Source organism: Triturus cristatus, chromosome 2_2 (assembly GCF_964204655.1).
Source record: "Triturus cristatus chromosome 2_2, aTriCri1.1, whole genome shotgun sequence".
NCBI lineage: Eukaryota > Metazoa > Chordata > Amphibia > Caudata > Salamandridae > Triturus > Triturus cristatus.
Window position 1 is genome coordinate 806,944,721 of NC_140582.1, and position 19,023 is coordinate 806,963,743.

The 19,023-nt window shown below is 44.2% G+C and overlaps 1 protein-coding gene across 2 annotated transcripts in view; it reads left to right on the forward strand.

Annotated features, from left to right (window-relative positions):
* SGCB (sarcoglycan beta) overlaps positions 1 to 19,023 on the forward strand; it is a 290,526-nt gene that overhangs the window by 104,987 nt on the left and 166,516 nt on the right. The window contains exons 2-3 of one of the 2 annotated variants that reach the window (XM_085642108.1): positions 9,757 to 9,840; positions 11,435 to 11,641. In XM_085642108.1, the coding sequence (XP_085498234.1) occupies positions 9,757 to 9,840; positions 11,435 to 11,641 (291 nt within the window). The remainder of the gene's footprint in view (positions 1 to 9,756; positions 9,841 to 11,434; positions 11,642 to 19,023) is intronic. The other variant, XM_085642109.1, reaches the window with a different exon arrangement.

Here is a 19,023-nt window from a genome sequence, read left to right on the forward strand (position 1 = left end):
GAGTACAGTGTTATTACCTACTTCTATTTGTAATTTGTCCACATTCAGTGGATGCCCCTTTCTGGGTGCAGCATTAGGACAATGGCATGTCAACCAAGTACAACACATTTACTCGCACATCTGATGTTTAGCTTTTATTGACTTTTACAGTCCATGGTGTGTGAGCCCCTTGGTTTAGTTTATCGGTCGATGGAAATATGCTGAAGGACTCCCATGACGGGTCCAAAGAGTTTAGATCTCCTGTTTAGATCCCATAGTCACTACTACCATGTGCTAATAGCCCATTACACCAGTTTCCAACAGGGTTAAAATATTCGGCTCAACGGAGTGAAAGATGGTAGATTTTAGTACCCTTTTTGTAGCTTGCTGACACAAAGTGGTCTCGCTAAAGAATAATTTTCCCCCTGCAAGAGCCCATTCTCTACATTTTGATCAGGATGGCTGTCTTCATGACAAAACTATTACTTAAATGGATTTAACGTTTTTTCCAATGCCTGCCTGTTCCATCTAGCTTTATTTATCTAAAATGATAAGTTAAGTCCAGGCAATGTTTCTGATTCTAGATATTTGTTCTTTCTTTTTTCTTCTACAATATAGTTGCCTTATTTGCCTAGAGGATTGAATTCCCATCCTTCTCTTTACAGTGATGTTTGCCCTTACTTCCCCACAACGAAGATTTTGCATTCCTTGAGGAAACCGCTCTGGTCACCGAGAAAAGTGGGCAAAATGGAAGTTTATAAGAAAAGAAAAGAAACTTTCCTTTTCAAATAGCTTAATCAATCCAGAAATCATGGAAGTAAATTCATATAGTTAACTTTGCTTATGTTTACAGGAACAGATAGAAATAATGGCCTGGAAAAGCCTTTAATTCATGCAATAATTTGTTTTATTCTGTTCATTTTCAAACAGACTAACCTCACATTGAACTATACTGTTTTATAGTTCTTAGATTGAGGCTCCTTTAGCTATCTATTGTTTTAGAACTTTCTTTCCTCTTCTTGTGTTAGTTGCTCCCCTGGAGCTTCTTAATTATCCTTTTGAGTGAAAGATTTGTATCCTTCCACTATTTACATTCAAGGAACTACTTTTTTCATTAGCCCACAAGACTCCTTGGGAGTGCATGTTTCTATTCTCTCTACCTCCCTCTATGCTCAGATTTCCCTGTCACATCTCTGTTGCCCCATATGCTCTACAGCTCAGTTGTTGCTTCACCCACCCCTCTGTGGTTGGATCCGCTTGTTTTCATATACCCCACTGTGCTTTTCCGTTGTTCCCCTGCCCTGTATTTTTTTGTTGGTCTTTTCAGTTTAGTTATTTTATTTAACTTTATCTGAGTGCCTTACAGCAGTGATTTGTTACCAAGACGCATCTTTCTCCTTTGTACAGTTAGAGAAAGGAGCGGACTGGAATGGTAAATAAAAATAAGAAAACATTTATAAAATCAAACGGCGAGTCCTATTTGCTTTGCCAGTGGATTTTTTTTCGCATGCTAGATAGTCATATTCCATCGCAGCATTAATAAAAGAGACATACGAGTACTTATTGCAGAATATCAGTGACGGCAGCAATTGAACAAAATGCCAAAATTAAAAACAAGACTGGCACTAGAACTAAAACATCCGCACTCTGGTACTCAGATAAACTAAAATACCTCAGGCAGCAATGTCAGAGGTGAGAATGGAGGAGGGGAGCAACTGTCACTTCAGAGGAGAAACGCAAACATAAAGAGTTTATTCTCTTGTATAAGGGTGCCATAGTGGCTGCAAAAGCCTCCTAAAATAAGATCTACCAGCTCCACCCCCAACGAGCTCTTCAAATTGGTCAAAGAGCTCTCCACTCCCCCAGTCGAGCATTCATTGGAGAACCCCCAAAGCTTCTGCAACAACATTGCAGTTTATTTCAGAGATAAGATCCTGAAGATCTTCTCTGACTTTAAGGTTGATGAGAATAGGCCTCCCTTATTATATTGTATTGTAATTGCATTTATATAGCGCTTACTTCCCCTGATGAGGCGTCAAAGCGCTTTTTCGGCGATTAGCGCGCTATCCCATAAAGGATTATTGATGAATTAGTATAGTGGAATATGAAAGTAACTTGATTGGTGGATATGTTAGTCAGTTATATGAATTGAGAAGGATAGTAGAGGGATAGACGAGCTAAAAAGGTTTGCATTGATATATGGCTTGCTACTCCTGGTGGGGTGTTGAAGCGCTTTTATGGCGAGTAGCACGCTACTTTGAAACCCAGAAAGGATTAGTGGTAGATTAGTATAGTGAAAATATGAAAGTAATTTGATTGGTGGATATGTTAGTCAGTAATTTGGATTGAGAAGGATAATGGAAGGATAGAGAAGGGAAAAAGTTTACAGGTGGGCGGAGCTTGCCGGAGCCTAAGATGGCCGCGCTTTGAAGCTCCGCAAGTCATCGCTCCATTCCAACATTAATCCTACATCCATGCACTCCCTGTAAGCTGTAATTGGCAGCAGGAGGCATCCCGAGACAGTGCCGGCGTTTGACGACGTTTCGCCCGCAACCTAAGTGCTCTGGGGACTTGAGGCGAATACAGCCTGTGCTTGCGGCTCCCACGCCGTGATGACAGGCCGCGATCCACGTCTGGTCTGCCTGCATGAAGCTGGATGTGAGGATCGTAGAGCCCCTGAGAACACAAGCGGTCTACACGCGGCCGCGGGTGCAACATTCTGCCACACACTTTGATGTTGCCCCTTATGAGTGCGCTGGTGAACGGAAGGCGCACGTCAGATCGGCTGACCCCCAGGAACGAGGCCTGGTGGAGCCGCGTCTACTGGGCTGTGTGGCGGTTGCTGGCTGACGGCCCTGTGGTCAGCCGCCGTATCCTGGTACGCGAGTGTGGTGTGCTCGCCTGAGACAGTGTTGGGGCTCAGGGGGTCTGAAAGTGGACTATGCTGCCCTCCCCCAGGATTGGAGACATCATCCTGCAGAATAGTGACAACTTAAGGTAATGTGCTGGAATAGGCCTTGCTGCTTCGCAGCTGCACCGCAGGAGATCACCGGCCCTATCTGCTCAGTGGGCCCAGCGGCTGGCACCTTGCTGCGCGCGGCAGTGCTGATCTGGCCCTGAAAGGCCCAGCTGCCTGTGCTGACCAACCCGGCTGCTAATCCTATTGTGGCATACAGCGGAGCACCGTCGTGAGGATCGGCGTGCTGGGAACTTCTGCGGTGGGTTCTTAGGCTCTATCTGCTTGGGACATGTGCAAGGCTGCCTAACTTGTGTAATTTCCTGGATGTGCTTTGACATGTAGTTACTCCACCCAGGCTCTATTCTGCATTGCTGCCCTGCAAAGCCCTGCCTGCACCCTGGATGGGCCCTTGCCCCCTGCTTGCCTGGGGCTCACCTCCCAGTAGCTAGCCTGGCGAAGATCTGGTGGGTGTTACTCAGCTGCGCTAGAGTGGTTCCCCTCAACCGCATTGCTTGCAGTGAGAGTCTGGTGCTACTGACTGGTTGGCATCCTCTACTACTACTCTGGGCCTCAGCCCTTGAAGAGTGAAGCCCGTGATTTTCCCTGATGCTGTGCCTGGCTCTTTAGTAAAATAGGATTGGGTGGTGTTGGGGGCCCTCGCTTCCTGCGGCCCAGCATGGGCAAGGTCGACAGAACCCAATCCAAGCTGCAATTTGAGCAACGTAAATCGAGGTCTAGAGACACAGAAGCGGCTCACCCTTCTGCGTAGCAGGCCGACATGACGGAGGAGGTGACAGGGGACCTTAAGCAGATACCCGCAACGATGCAGAAAATCCTACAGAAAAGCCTCTCAACCATAGACTGTAAAATTGATACTCTTGCATACCGGATGGACAGAATGTCGGAGCGCCTCAAAAAACACGCTGAACGTATCGACTTGACCAAGAGGAGGGTCTATGAGGTGCAGGAGGCGCAGTCAGAGGTCGACACAGCCCAAAAGCAGTTGGCAAAAACACTGATCGTGCTGCAGGAAAAGGCAGAGATTTGGAGGCGAGATAAAGGAGAAGCAATATAAGAATCACGGGGCCGCCGGAATCCACCTCAGTGGGCATATGGAGGTGTTCATTGAAAAACTGTTGTTCACACTTCTAGACCGCAAAACTTTCTCAGATATCTTCGTGGTGGAGCGTGCACCCCATTCCGTTTGCTTGGCCCTATACCTCCCCTGGGTGCTCCGCTGCGCCCAGTGATTGCGTAGCTCCTCAACTATAGGGACAGAGATGCGGCCCCGAAGCAAGCCAGAGCACAAGGAGTCCTGCAGTTCGAGGGTTCCACGATTTCACTGTTCCCTGACTTTACCATGAAGGTGCAGGAAGCCAGACGTCAATTAGTCCATCTGAAACGGCGCCTATGGGATCACAACATCGATTACGTCAGGCTCTGCCCCGCCAGGCTGAGGGTCAATATGAATGGTCAATCCAGAATCTTCCTTGACCCTAAATCACTACAGAAAGCCTTGAAGGATCTGCCCAAGACAACGAGGTGTGGCCAAGAAACCGGGGGGCTGGATGAGGCAGCTGGTAGCGCCATTGGAGGGGAGGAATAGCACGGCCTCTCCTAAATACCTCATGCTTAGGACTCGCAGAGACTCCAGGTGCAATCCTGCCCTCCCCCCCCCCCTCCCTTGCATCCATCAGATTGCGATCTTCAGCCCGACTCCTTGCTCCTGTTCTTCCTGAGACACGCAGTCAGCGTATTGCAAGAATTGTTTAATTAACACGTTTGGTGGGGCAGGGACTTGTTAAATTGTTTTGACTGTGGGCCCAGCAGGCAGATACTCTATCCTGTAGACATGGATGGTGCGCGCCGGACTATTATTGATGTAAGGACAGCTTTGTCATTATTAAGCATTGATGTACCAGATGTGTATTCGATGGCATTCTATGGTTCTATTGTAGTGTACTTTGCGGTAGTAAGGTAACATACGCCCCGTGTGTTACTCACCGTACTGTTCTTGCTGGTTTATGGTCTTTATTTGGGAGGGTGGGGGATGAGAGGGTGCTGTCTATGCTCTTTTGGGGTTTGCATGAGTGGGTGGTGGGTGGGAAATTCTAAGTATTGTTTATTCTCATATTGTCTTCTCTCGGTCACAGAGTGTACTTTGCGTTCATCCACTTCAACAGGGACGCCTCGAGGTGGGGCGGAGATTGGAGGGCATCCATATCTAGACATGGCTGTGACATTCCTGCTTAAACAATCCCTTATGTTGACACCAGGGTGATGGATTGAAGCTCCTAACATGGAATATTAGGGGCCTAAACGATTTCCGGAAAACTAGGATAGTGATTGCCTACTTCAACAGACACAGTATTGACGTTGCACTCCTACAGGAGACTCACTAGCCCACAGATTCCCAGATGCTGACTAATAAACTGCTGCATGGGGCTTTTCACGCTGCAGGCTACTCCACGCATGCTCAAGGGGTGCTCACATGGATCAACCCTAGAAGCAGTATTACCCTTGAAGCATTAGAGACTGATGAGGAGGGTAGGTTTGCCATTTCCAAGATTGAGGGGAAAGGAATGGAGTTCATTATGGTTAATGTACATGGCCCCAATTATGATAACCCGCAATTTTTTAGAGAGCTCCTAGTGCGCTTGCGGCGATGGACATTGCTTCCGATAGTCTGGGGAGGCAATTTTAATTGTACACTTAATCCCGCTCTGGATTGCTCCGGGGGCCCAGTGCGGCGCCAATCATATCGGCTAAAACTGTAGAGGATGCAATCAGAGAACTAAGTAAGGTAGATGTGTGGCGCTCCAGAAATAGTGGAGCGGGGCATTACACACACTATTCAGCCCCGCACAACCTGTATACTAGGATTGAATATTGGTTTGTCACTCGCTCTTTTCACTGCAGTTTGCGGGTGTGAGGTTCACCCATGCTCATACTCCGACCACTCTCCTGTACAATTAAACTTTGATACCCCATAGAAAAGCCTGCTCCTTTCACCTGGAGGTTCCCGCCCTATACCCTACTAGACAACGTGTTCAAGATTGAAATGGCGGAAGCCATCGAGATCTTCTTTGACACTAATATCTGCTCTGTTCCTCTATTTGCTATGACATGGGAGGCCTTCAAGGGATCGCTATGACTAAACACTCGGGGGTGCTTCGGTCCATCAGGGAATCTCTGGTAACTCTGGAAAGGAAACTTGCCACCCTCTAGAGGGAGGCCTTAGTAGTTCGTGCCAACCAGGTGGCGGAATTAAAGTCTACACTGGATGAATATCATGAAACCGCCGATAGAGAAGTCAAATTCCTAGGGAAGTATGCTAGTAGCTATAGCTTACGGGAAGGTGAGCGCCCGGGCACTACTCTCGCGGCTGTCCTGAGGGGTAGACGGGAGGCGACTGGGGTCACAGAAATTTGGGCGGCTTCTGGCGAGGTCCTGAGTGATCCCAATGCCATTGCTGATCGATTTAGAGACTACTACTCCAAACTTTATCAAACCAGACTGACAGGAGGGAGCGAGGAAGCCCTGGACTATCTAGAACATATAAAACTTCCCTGGTTGGTGGATGAACACAGGGAATACTTGATGAGGCCACCTGAGGCATGGGAAATCCACGACTCGTTGAAATCTATGCGATCCGGAAGTGCTCCTGGGCAAGATGGCTTAACTGTGGCCTTCTACAAGGAGTTTAGAGAGCTCCTTGTCCCCCACTTGATTACCCTTTTTGAAGAAATGGGAGGGAGTGGAATGATGCCATCGTTTTATGCGGGAGGCCCTGCTAGTCACCCTCCCGAAGCCAGGCAAGCCTCTAGATGAATGCTCATCGTCTAGACCGCTCTCATTGTTGAATGTCGACACCAATTATTCGCCAAAATACTAGCCAACCGCTTAGCTCTATTGGTGCAGATATTGGTCAGTCCTGAACAGGCAGGATTTGTGCTGGGACGTACCCTGACCCATAACTTGCGCACAGTATTCAGAGTCATCCAACACACTAATCCCGAAGTCAGGGCCGCTGCGATATTTTTGGATGCCGAGAAGGCCTTTGATTCGGTTGAGTGAGACTTTATGATCCTGGTCTTAGGTGGATGGGTGTTGGCAACCTCTTCTTCCAACTTGTGTCAGTCCTTTATAAATCCCCTACTGCCAGGGTCAGGGTGGGTAATCTGGTCACCTCCCTTTTTAAAATTTCTAGTGGACCCGTCAGGGGTGCCCGCTATCGCCTGTCCTTTATGCTATAGTGGCCGAGCTTTTGGCTTGCGCACTTAGTGAGTATCGTAGCCATAGAGGGATACGTTTCCCCGGATATAAGCTAATAATTTCCACCTATGCCGACGATACTCTCTTGTATATCAGAGATCCTGTGACCAACCTATCCCCGGTTTTGAGGGAAGTGGTACGTTACAGTGAATTCTCTGGTCCCCGGATCAATTGGACCAAGTCCACCATTTTTCCCCCTCACACCGGCCATGGACCCCATCGAACTGGAATTCCCGTTACATTGGACTACTGACTCTGTGCGTTATTTGTGCATTCAGGTGCACACGAATTCCAAAGTGGTACTTAACGAGAATTATGGCAGGGTGGTCGCTAAACTTGAAGACGACGTCAATAGATGGGTGCGACTCCCATTGTTCCTTATTGGTCCCATCTCTTTAATGAAAATGGTAGTCCTCCCTCGGTTCCTGTTCTTGTTTTTAAACATACCGATGATTCCCCCAGCCCCTTCTGTAAGCACATTAAATCTCTGCTGATGCAATTAGCCTGGGCCGGTAAACAACCCCGGGTTAGATGGGATATCATTACGCTCTCCTACTCTGTGGGTGGTCTGGGTGCCCCAGACATGGAACTGTACTACCACGCAGCGCAGTACTCGCCTGCCTTTTATTGGCTGCACCAACAATCACCGCCCCTCACCATCTGCATATAGAGAGGGTAGCTGCTGCGCCCTCCCAACTGGCTGCATATCTGTTCTGGGCGCCATATAGACGCACATGTACTCTAGACTCCATAAATGCTATCACACACGCGTGGCAAAACATACTGAAACGGCAGGTGGCTTCTATTTTGTATTCTCCACTCACTCCTGTCGACTTGTGTCTATGGTTGCCGGTGCTTACTGAATCGGGGGTGCTGCGCGCTCTGTCACTTCTCGATATTTCTCACATTGATGACCTCTTCGAGGACGGGCAGGGACAGGGATGGGATGAGATCGTCTCGGACAGGCAAGATGTCACCTCATTGACCTCGTTCCATTACTATAGGGTCAGACATGCGATTCGAGACATTCTATGAGACAAACTGATTGAACCGCTGGAAGTTGCTCCCTTCTCCCTGCTGCTGCGTACAGAGTCCCCCCCCCTGGAAGGTTGTTTCCAATATCTACAATTTAGCAAAAGACTATCGGAAGAATCACTTCACCAAAGCCAGATTTAACTGGCAAATTGATGTAGAAATGGCATTAGATGACGATACATGGCGCTATTGTTGTGAGGCTACACGGCATGTCTTTCTGAACGGACGACAATGTCTTATACATTTAAAATTTATCAACAGAGTATATTACACCCGGATCCGCATACACAAATATGGCCACCGGGACACAGCGAGATGCAAAAGATGTGGTATGGGTCCCGCGGGGTTTATCCATATGGCCGGGCTGTGTCCAGACGTAGCCAACTATCGAATAGCCATTCTACGTAACCTTAGTGACATCACAGGAGAGTCTCTGAACCCGTACCCATTGCTGGCCCAGCTTGGCTTCTCAAAGCATATACGTAAAGATATTAGCTAAACGTGTGGTTGTTATGCGCTGGGCCAGAGAGCCACCTCCCACTGCAGCGCAATGGGCTAAAGACATGGTATATTGCAATACGCAATCCGAACTATACAGTGAATTGCTCCCTCCCCAAAGTTGTCCTAAGAACTTCTGAAGCCTATACCAGAGTTATTTAATGGGTAAAGCGTAAACTAGGTATTTATGGAATTTGTCTCTTTATTGCAGTGGGGATTTTTCTGTGGGCAGCGGTTGGGTGTCATTGGTTTCCCCTTTGGGTCTCGGTCCATGTGCTGACTTGGTGTGTTGCTTCTGTAAGCTGTTGCGGGGGCTCTACCTTGGAATTGTCTCCAAGTTTTGTGTCTCCGTACTGTTGGTGCGGCTCCCCAACAATGATTGTACAAAGACTTCCTTGGGATGCTCTCACCCCATTACTGTACAACCCTGTGAACCTGTGCTTTGAAATCAGGCATGTTCCCTGAATTTCTGTATATGTGCACTGTGACTGATTTATTTTTCATTTCATCTTATTGTTTGACATTGATTGTTATGTTTTCTTGTTTGAAAATTCAATAAACAAATAAAAAAAAAGGTTTGCATTTGTATACTGCTTGCTGCTCCTGATGGTGTGTTTAAAGCGCTTTTTCGGCGAGTAGCAAGCTACTTCAGGACCCATAAAGGATTAGTGGTGAATTAGTATAGTGACAATATGAAAGTAATTTGAGTGGTGGATATGTCAGTCAGATTATTTGGATTGAGAAGGATAGTGGAGGGATAGAGAAGGGAGAAACCGGTTTGTATTTATATAGCGCTTGTTACCCCTGATGAGGTGTGGAAGTTCTTTTTTGGTGGGTAGCACGCTACTCCGGAACCTATAAAAGATTAGTGGTGAGGGTGACAGAAGATTCAAAATAATCAGTATTCCACCTTAACGACGTCCACTTTTCCCCCTGTATCCTTCATGAAAGTAAAAAAATCTTCTTATGCGCTTGACATCTCGCTCACTGGATGACCCCTGTCCTTTCAGAGTTTTACACCTTGTTCCGGATCGGATTACAACTTCTACAACCAGAAAATAACAACAGGAGTGTTCCCACAATTCTGGAAGGAGGTAATAGTTATTCCCCTAAAAAAGAAACCTAATGGAGATCCAGACGACCTTCACCTAATTTCTGCCTGCACCGGACAACATTTTTGAAAAATGTATTAACCAGAAACTGGCCAAGTTTATTATCACCCAAGACCATCTGGACCCCTGACAGAATGGTTTCCGGAGTGGTCATAGTACTGAATCGGCACTGGTTGCCACAGCAGATTCCATTGGTTGCCAGGTGGATCAAGGAGGTGGGGCCAACTTGGTAATGCGTGCCCTGTCAGCGGCATTTGATACGATATCCCCAACCCCAACCCGCTTGGTGCGAAGATTGCGCCAAGCAGGGTTGAGGGATATCACTTTGGACCTTCTGGGTTCCTTTGTGGCAAATAGGACCCACATTGTCAGTTGTGGGTGCTTCAATGCAGAACCATTTCAGCTCTCTTGTAGGGTTCCGCAGGGGTTCTCCCTCGGATACACACTGTTTAATCTTGGTTTCTTGCCTGGCAAAAGTGGTGTGGTCATTCAGCTTTCAGGTACTGTCCTATGTGGACGATACCCAGATCTTCGTCTGGATATCTCGACATCTAACAACATGTTGCCTGTTGTAGAGAAATTCAAACTCTGGATCACGGATATCAGCATTTGGATGAAGGTTAATGGTTTGAAATTAAATGCCGAAAAGACTGAGACCTAGGTCTTTGGGGAGCAACATTCTGTGTGGTCAGAATTGTGGTTGTCAGAGAGGTGTGGTCTTCTACCTACACAGTTGTTGCCACGAAAAACCTAGGGATCACTTTTGATAATACCCTTACCTTTGACTTTGTTTGACATGAGTTCTTGTTTTTTTATTATTAAAATTCTGCAAAATATGTTTCCTCTTATACCAGTTGAACTCATAGCAGCAGTAGTTATTGCATGAATCAAAGCACGCCTTGACTATTGCAGTGCATCATACTTAAACAGTCATAAGTCATCGCTGAACAAACTGCAGGTCATTCAAAATACAGCAGCCTGCCTGGTGTTGGATGCACCTCAACTCCTTTCAGTCAGGGTAGGCTTGTGTTCCCTGCACTGGCTGCCAGTTAAGAAGTGGGTGACTTAAAGTGCTCTGTATGGTTTATCTGGATCTGCACCTTCAGGGGCCATTAACCCTTAGTACACTATTTCATTGGTATTCCCCTAAGTCTAAGAGACAGCTTAGATCTTCTTCTCTTAGGAAGGTGAAGATTCCGAGACTCCAGAAAACCAGATGAGGCAGTCACTCCTTTTCTGTAGCAGCGTCTAAATTGTGGAACACACTGCCTACACACATTGCAAGCTTAAAATCCTATATGACCTTCTGCAAGCAACTGAAAACATGGCTTTTCTCCCTTCTGTGATTGTAGCGCAGTGGTTTCTCTTGGCATTCTTCTTCCCAAGTGGTAGTGCTTTGACACCCATGGGTATAGTGAGCTTTATGAAAATGTAAATACAAGTACAATGTGACAGCTCAGATATTTATATTGTCTTGTTTTAGCTCATTTGCATTAAGGTAAATGATTAGCAAAGTGTGTGAAAGATATACAAATGTAATGTACATTGACCATGTTCTTATTTCGTGTTTTTGCAGAGTTCAAACGGCCCTGTAAAGAAGTCTATGCGTGAGAAGGCAGTAGAGCGAAGGAATGTAAACAAAGAGCATAACAGTAACTTTAAGGCTGGATATATTCCAATTGATGAAGACCGCCTTCATAAAACTGGCTTGAGAGGCAGAAAAGGAAACCTGGCTATCTGTGTGATTGTGATCTTATTTATTTTGGCTGTTATCAATTTAATTGTGAGTATATGTAACTTTACATATTGTGTCACATTTTTTTAAGCACGTTTTCCAAATCGGAAAGTTTTTGTTATGCAACTAAGTAATCTACGTGGTTGTTGGTTGTCATTTAACATAATACACAGTTCACCACGTGTGAGTTTGTAGACAAAAGGCACCTAGGTTATGGTATTTTTGGAAAATTGTCACCAAAAACCACACAAGTCTGGATAATTCATTTTATCTCCTTGTGCCTCAGATTGTAAGTAGGCTTAATGTAAAACTTCCCTCCATTAACTTGGTTTAGGTAATCTAGTCTTTACTAAACCAAGAATCACCTTCTGCAATAAATAATGTTGTCTCTAATGCAGAAAATGGTTTTGAGATGAAGCAAGTTATTAGGACCAGTAATTTGTTTACCCTATAGGGTTTTTGCAGAACCTACATAATGTCACCATCATTAGCACGCTGCACACCTTGCAAAGTTCATTGCGGCCATTGCTAGTAAAAGGCACTTCATCTACAATATTCTTTTCTGAAAAGACCCTAGAATAAATTTACAAAGGCCCTCTACAGCTGTTTAAAAATAAATGGCGATTTTCCAAGCTTTTGATTTTTTTTTAAAAAACATTTGTTTATTGGCATTTCCAATCCTATTGTCTCTGCTTCAGCCCAGTTTGTGAGGTCTCTATCCCAGCTTTCTATTCGCGGTCCTGTGCTAGACTTCCAAGCCATTGCCACTCGTCTTTTTGCGAGGGCAATGGCTAAGTCAATTAATTTATTTCCTACCTTCCGTTTCGGGGGGCGAGAGAAAAGGCCTAAAAGGCACACCTCCACAGTGGTATCTCATTTTCTATCCAAAGTCGCCCCTGTTCTCCGGACCACCTTAGTCCAAAAGGGGGTCAGCACTGGGCATGCCCAATTATGTGTAGAAAGTCCACATCTTGTTGTAAGCATCTCGGACACGCCCCGCCTCTCCTCCACGAATCCTACGGATTCTGGTATGGGGTCAAGTACTTCATCTGAACGTAGTTGAACTGAATATATGTCAGTCTGGTTTTACGCGATATTATTTTGTGGAATGCCAAGATTTTCCCTCATTCACGATCTGTGAGTTGTTTGTTCAGTATTTGCTCCAAGCGCTCTCTGATCTTAGGTAACGTCGCCAACAATGCCTCCACCAGTGTCATATATAGCCACTTTACCTGATGGCCAGTGCTCCCCAGGGGAAGCAATGCATGGAGTAAGGGGTGTATATCCGGTTCTGCTCCTCCTCCCACCTGTGGAGCAGATTAATCTATAACCTGCTGGTGCAGGGCCCACCACTTCGCCACGGGTTCTTTATCAAAAAAGGAGGAATCAACAGTGGAGCGAAGTACAAACCATAGGTAATTTATTAAGCATTCAGAAAGGGTCTCCATCCAACGAGCACCATGGAGTTACTCAAGGAAAGGAGCACACCTGAAAAATGGCTACATGGGTTTTTATAGGGAAGATCACAAACAAGGAACGCCCAGAGGTAAATAGAACTTTGGAAAGAACACACAAATGAGCTAAGGCAAGAATCTGACAGCCTCGGTGTCTTGTGCAATTTCTACGTTTTAAGGCTGAACAACAAAATGTGCTATTCTGAGTAGACTTTACTTAAGGATTAACTATTGCCTGAAAACCTTCGAGCAAGCTGACTCTGCATGTTTACTCAGCCTACAATGTCTCAACTTTAGCTTCCTGACCTAATGTTTATGCAGGTGGTGTCAGGGACAGAGTCATGCTGAAAACAGGTCAAAGGTGAGTATGGATGAGGCATAGCTGAATCAGAAAACGAGAGATTCAGATTTTAAGATTTCACAGTCTTTCCTTTTCAGCTGTGCTGAATCCATAAGGAAGTTACATGTATTAACTTATAAATCAATTTTCATTATTTAATCAATTTCAAGTTGTACCATCATTTCTCTACTTAATTCATGAACATTATTTGGGGAAGGCTTGATACTGTTACAGGTAGCTATATAAGCTGTACCTGTCACAGGGGCATGCTGAATGCAGCAACAACAATATGGCTCCTATAATCACTATTCCCTTTAATTATGTCCAGCCTCAAGCAGAAACAATACCTCAAAACCATTCTGACCAAGTCCATGCTCCTTTTTCCTGGTGTAATTCTGCAGTTATTTGATGAAGCTTTTGTGTGGCTCAATTAACATTAAGGGCGTTTTATGTATTTATGTGTGAATCCTTAAGAGAGGACAAGGTGAAGTGATAATGTTCAGTTGCGGTAGAAGTAGAGGGCACTAGGCTATGAACAGGGTAATAAGTTTTAAGCCTCAGAAATAGACCCCAACAAAAACCCAATACTAACAATAGAAAACCTACAAATATCCCTATTTTTCTCTTTCTAATCCAAAACTGTCAGCATTTAGCGGGGGCATTCGGGGCAAGTATTTCTATTCCTCCTAATAGGTCAAAAACACCTTCCCAAAGGTCCTTAATGGCAGATCGACAACTCTACCTATTTCAACCTAATCTATATGCAAATACTTATATCAGAAGACACGTATCACTGTTCCCTATACTGATCTTTTATATCCAACCTGTATGTTTCTTAACCTTCCTTCCTCTTACTGTAGTATTTGGTGTTTGATTGCCAAGGTACCGAAGAGTAGCGTAACGATCAGCCAGAAACAGAGCAATGTAGTCTCAGTTCTCCCAAAATTTCCTCACTACACTATCGGAGAGCATTAAGTCCCAAGTGTCTTTTGCTTCAAAGCCTCACTGGCAAGCTTATGTACCGGTCCAGACGTTGGCGTTCTTGACCACCGGCATGGGTTGCTACCTCTCCAGAGATAGTTTCTTCAATCAAAGTCTATAGTTCTTTTGGCCCTTGGCCACACTTAGTATCAAGGCTGAACAATGTCAGGATGCTCAAACAGAATCTGTTCATCTTGGTCAGCCATGATGGCAGCAAGTTATTGTTCCAATGACTTCACTTCGCCATGTTTCAAAAAGTCACCATCTCCAAAAGGCACTTGCTGAGAGATCTGATCGTATTTAAAATCAGATATTCCTCTTGTCATCCACTGATCATATGCCATGGATCCAGTGTCTGTGCCCTGTGCACTTAACAGCAGTCTGGTGGTGAAGAGAACCTGCACTGGCCTCTGAAACTGTTGGGTAAAGACACCGTCTCTAGGCCTCAGCTTGTGACCTGGACCTTTAAGACTGGGAGAGAGACTGGCCTTCACCTGTGAATGGATCAAATGCAGATCTTTAGTCAACACAGTAATCAACAAGAATGGTAAATTCAATGTTAGATTGTCCTTGATATTGGTACACCCTATACGTTTGCTGGCCTCCCCATAACCACCTCAACTGGTAGCAAGACCTTCAAAGGGCAGATCTGGGGGTGCAAAATATCCTGTTGAAACGGGGTACCTTTTCTTGTGCAATAAGTTTGGCACACCATGCACTTCTTGACATAGAACTCTACCACCCTGGGAATCAGATTATTGAACCATACATGATCTGACATGGCCACTATTCCTTTAGCACTGAAATGGGATGAACTGTGGGCGATGGTAACAATAACATTCACATAATAATTTGGAAGCATTCATCTTTGCTTTCCTGACAGATCTATCCAACATCCTGTTGCATCCTGACACCCATATTTTTTACACTGTTCCTTCTGTTCCTCCGTAGCTTCTTCCTGTACTTCCCTAATGAAATCTAGAGTTTGATTAAACATAGTCACTTCTGGTGTCCATCTAACTGTCCCTACAATATACATTAAACTATACTCTAAATAGGCTGATTGTTTAGCTGTTTCATTGGCAAAAGTATTTCCCTGTATTACCTCATCTATAATTTTCTTGTGGACAAAATATTTAACAATAGCAACTCTTTTTGGTACCATCAAGGTATCCAGTATCTTTACTATTCATTTCTCATACTGTATCTTATCACCATGCAAAATAAAATAAAACCTTTTTTTTTCTTTTCTTTTCTTTTCAAAGTCATCCGAATAAGGGGGCAACTCCAAAGGTATATATTGACATTTACAGTCAAATCTTTACTTAATTCACAAGCTCTAGTCAAAGCTGTCCGCTTCACAGATTGCGTTGACATTTGTTGTATTTTACATAACTCAACCACAGATTTCAAGGGAGTAACTATAAAGGCCGCTGTACTAGAGCCATCAGGTAGTTTGTAACATGCACCATCCACCGACAGTTCTCCTGGTGGACCGGATATAGCGGTATCTGTCAGGTCTACCCGTCCCTTAGTCTCCTTCTCAGTAATAAAATATGCAATCCTGCTTCTCATCTTGTTGGGACTCCAAGAGGGGTAGTACAGTGGGTGGATTCAAAATGTTACAGCATTTCAGAGTGATGTTTTGGAGCAAAAAGTATCAACTCATACCCTGTTAATATCGCACTGGTCAGGTGCTTGGTCTGAATACATTTTTTTTTTTAGATGTCCACTAAATGTGGTACCATAACTGTCAAATTGTGACCTTAAATATATATTTCAGATTGCTTTATCGCAGTGGGGTCCAATGTGGAGGAGAAATATGCACATGACCTATTCCTTCTTACATGGGACTGTGCCAAGCTGCAACCATATTTTACATGCAAAAATGTGTAATAATCAAGTTTTACCTAAAGCAGGAGCATTATATAAAGCATTTCTAAATTGCAAAAAGACAGCTTCACACTGATTAGTCCAAAGAAAACGGCATGCATATGTGCTTTAATGTTAAGGCAAGCAGGGGGTTTGCAAGTTATGAAACATTTGGTAATAAACGCATAGATATTAGATTGAGTCAGTGGTTTCTGCAAGTTCTGCACCAATTATATCCTATGTTGGTGTATCGTCGCAACCCCCCCCCCTCCCCCCTTTGACAGGAGGAGACCTAAATAGGTAATCTTCTGTTGACAATACTGTTATTGAAAAAGAGATACTTTATGTCCCAAGGATACTAAGTGATACAATAATTTCACTGTAACTTGTTTCAAACCTTCTGCTGTGTTGCAATGTCTCCAACGAGTAGCTTACCAGTGTACGGTCCAACCTGTATTTTAAAAAATAAAACTCAGGCATTCAAAACAACATCTCTTTTGTATTTTCACAACTCATAAACTGATGCCTACAGAGAAAATAGGTAACATTTTTAAAATGTGTTTAAAACTGTTATTTCAGTTGAAGATATTCATTACTCATTTTTATACCTTGTTGCAAGGGAGTATTGTAGCTATGGTTTGCATGTACTACACATGTAATTCTTCAGTTTAAATTGTCAAAGCCTTGCTTTTTTTTATTATTACTGCTGAAAACCGTGCCTAATGCACCAATGTGATTACTGCTGATACTCCTGGATGGGGTGCTCATTTTACATTACTAGTAACTTTTGTTACAGAAAATGTTGGAGACCCTTGTACTAACATACAGTTGTTGTGAAATAGGGCTTTGAACGGGGATGCCAGAAAATCTCATAGGTGTATTAACTTTACCTGAGAAACAACAAGCTATTGAGGGACTACTATCTTGTTACTTTTCTCTCAAATCGATCACAAATTGATAAACTGTTATCCTGTATTCCATCCCCCCTTTAAGGACAGGAAGAATAGGGCTATTACATACATTAGAGGAAACTTCCTCAAAGCGAGTAAAGAAATCGGGGACGGCCTCTCCCTGTTTTTGTTTACAAGCAGTAAGGAGTGCCCAATCTATTTTCCTAGCTGGAACCATCGTTTTTATATAAGTACGTATGTTACAATGGCAGATCCAGAATGAGCTGACTAGGTTTCTGACCAAGTTTCCTATCTCTATCAGCTGTTATTATGGCAGCCCAATCTCCTCCCAAATCAACAGCATGATCCTGTTTCCAGGTAAGTCGCCACATAACAGGTGGTAGGATCATACCAAAAAAAACATATCGATATCCGCTAAAGTCATGATACAGGAATCAATGGCTGCCTATACACGATCATAAAATCCCCTAGGATTTTTCCTTATGTCTGGTAAGGAGGCTTTTAAAATAAGTACATCCATCCCTTTCCAGGACGTATATATCCAATTGTATAAAAAATGGGCTCTAGCATTAGGACTATTTGCGTCATCATTATCCTCATTCCCTCTTCCAGGAATGAACTGTGGCGCAGCTTCCCTCATAGATCTTTATTCAAGGAGAGGAAGAGAGTTCATTAAATTATCCAATTATCATTGCAATAGCATTATTAATTCTATCTACAGGGAAGGCCCCTATCTGACACTGTCTATTAATTGCTCTAACATCATCCGGGCCATTTCACCCTGTAGTCATCTCCCATTGAACCAGAAGTTGATGATAGAGCTTATTTAGAAGACAAAAAAGCTCGCCTTCAGAAAAAATCATGAATCTGATTTATCATGTCTTCTACTTCTATTTCTAAATCACTTAACCTATTTAATACCATCAATCTTATCGCATCCTGAGGAAACTGAGGTATAGTAGAGCAAAGAACTCGAGGGGTTAGAACAGATGCAGAAAGTACAGAATCATTAGACATTTGAAGTGCAGTGGCCTGAGGTGGAGGCGCAGAGGCTTGGGGTGGGGGGTGCAGTGGCTTGGGTTAGGGGTGCAGTGGCCTGAGTTGGAGAAGGTAAAGAGTGTACCGGTACTGGTTGAAAAATAAGGGGCTGAACAACCGCAGGCAAAGGAGGTGGAACCGGGGGTACAAGGGGAACAACATTCAATGGTGCAGGGGGAAGAGGTGTTAAAGGTACATATGGGGGTGGGGGTCATTCTATCAACAACCCATCAATATCTTAATCCACATCTTCTTGTTGGACCTGAACTGCTACAGTTGGTCTAACTATATATTCCTTAGATATTAATAATTCATGCTCCCTATCTAAACATTACTTTTTCTCCTGAACTTCCTTATCTTTTAATTCCTTATACTTCTGATACTCTGTTTTCCTTTACTGTTTCCTTTGTACCTTCTCTGCCTTGAGCTGCCGCTCCTTCACTTCTTTCCTCCACATACGCAAACTGTCAAACATAGCTGGCCTAACTTTCTTTAAAAACAAATCTTAGATCTCTAAATACCAAACAGAACCTAGGTTTCAAAATTCAAAACAGAGTCCGAACGAATTACCAAATTCAAAACAGATTACCAATCAAATACTAAGTCAAGACGAATACCAAGTCAAGCAAATACCAAACAAATCCTAACCAAATGAACAAATGAACCGGTTCAATACAGATTTACCTCATGCGTAGTCTTCGACTCCCACCTGTCGATCCTCCCTGATCCAAAAATGACCATCTGAAGGCCCCAGTCAAGGCTAGCAGCCGCGTGGAAAATCCGAGTTGGAGAGCTGGAAAATCACCTTGGACCACGAGCAACACTAATCTCATC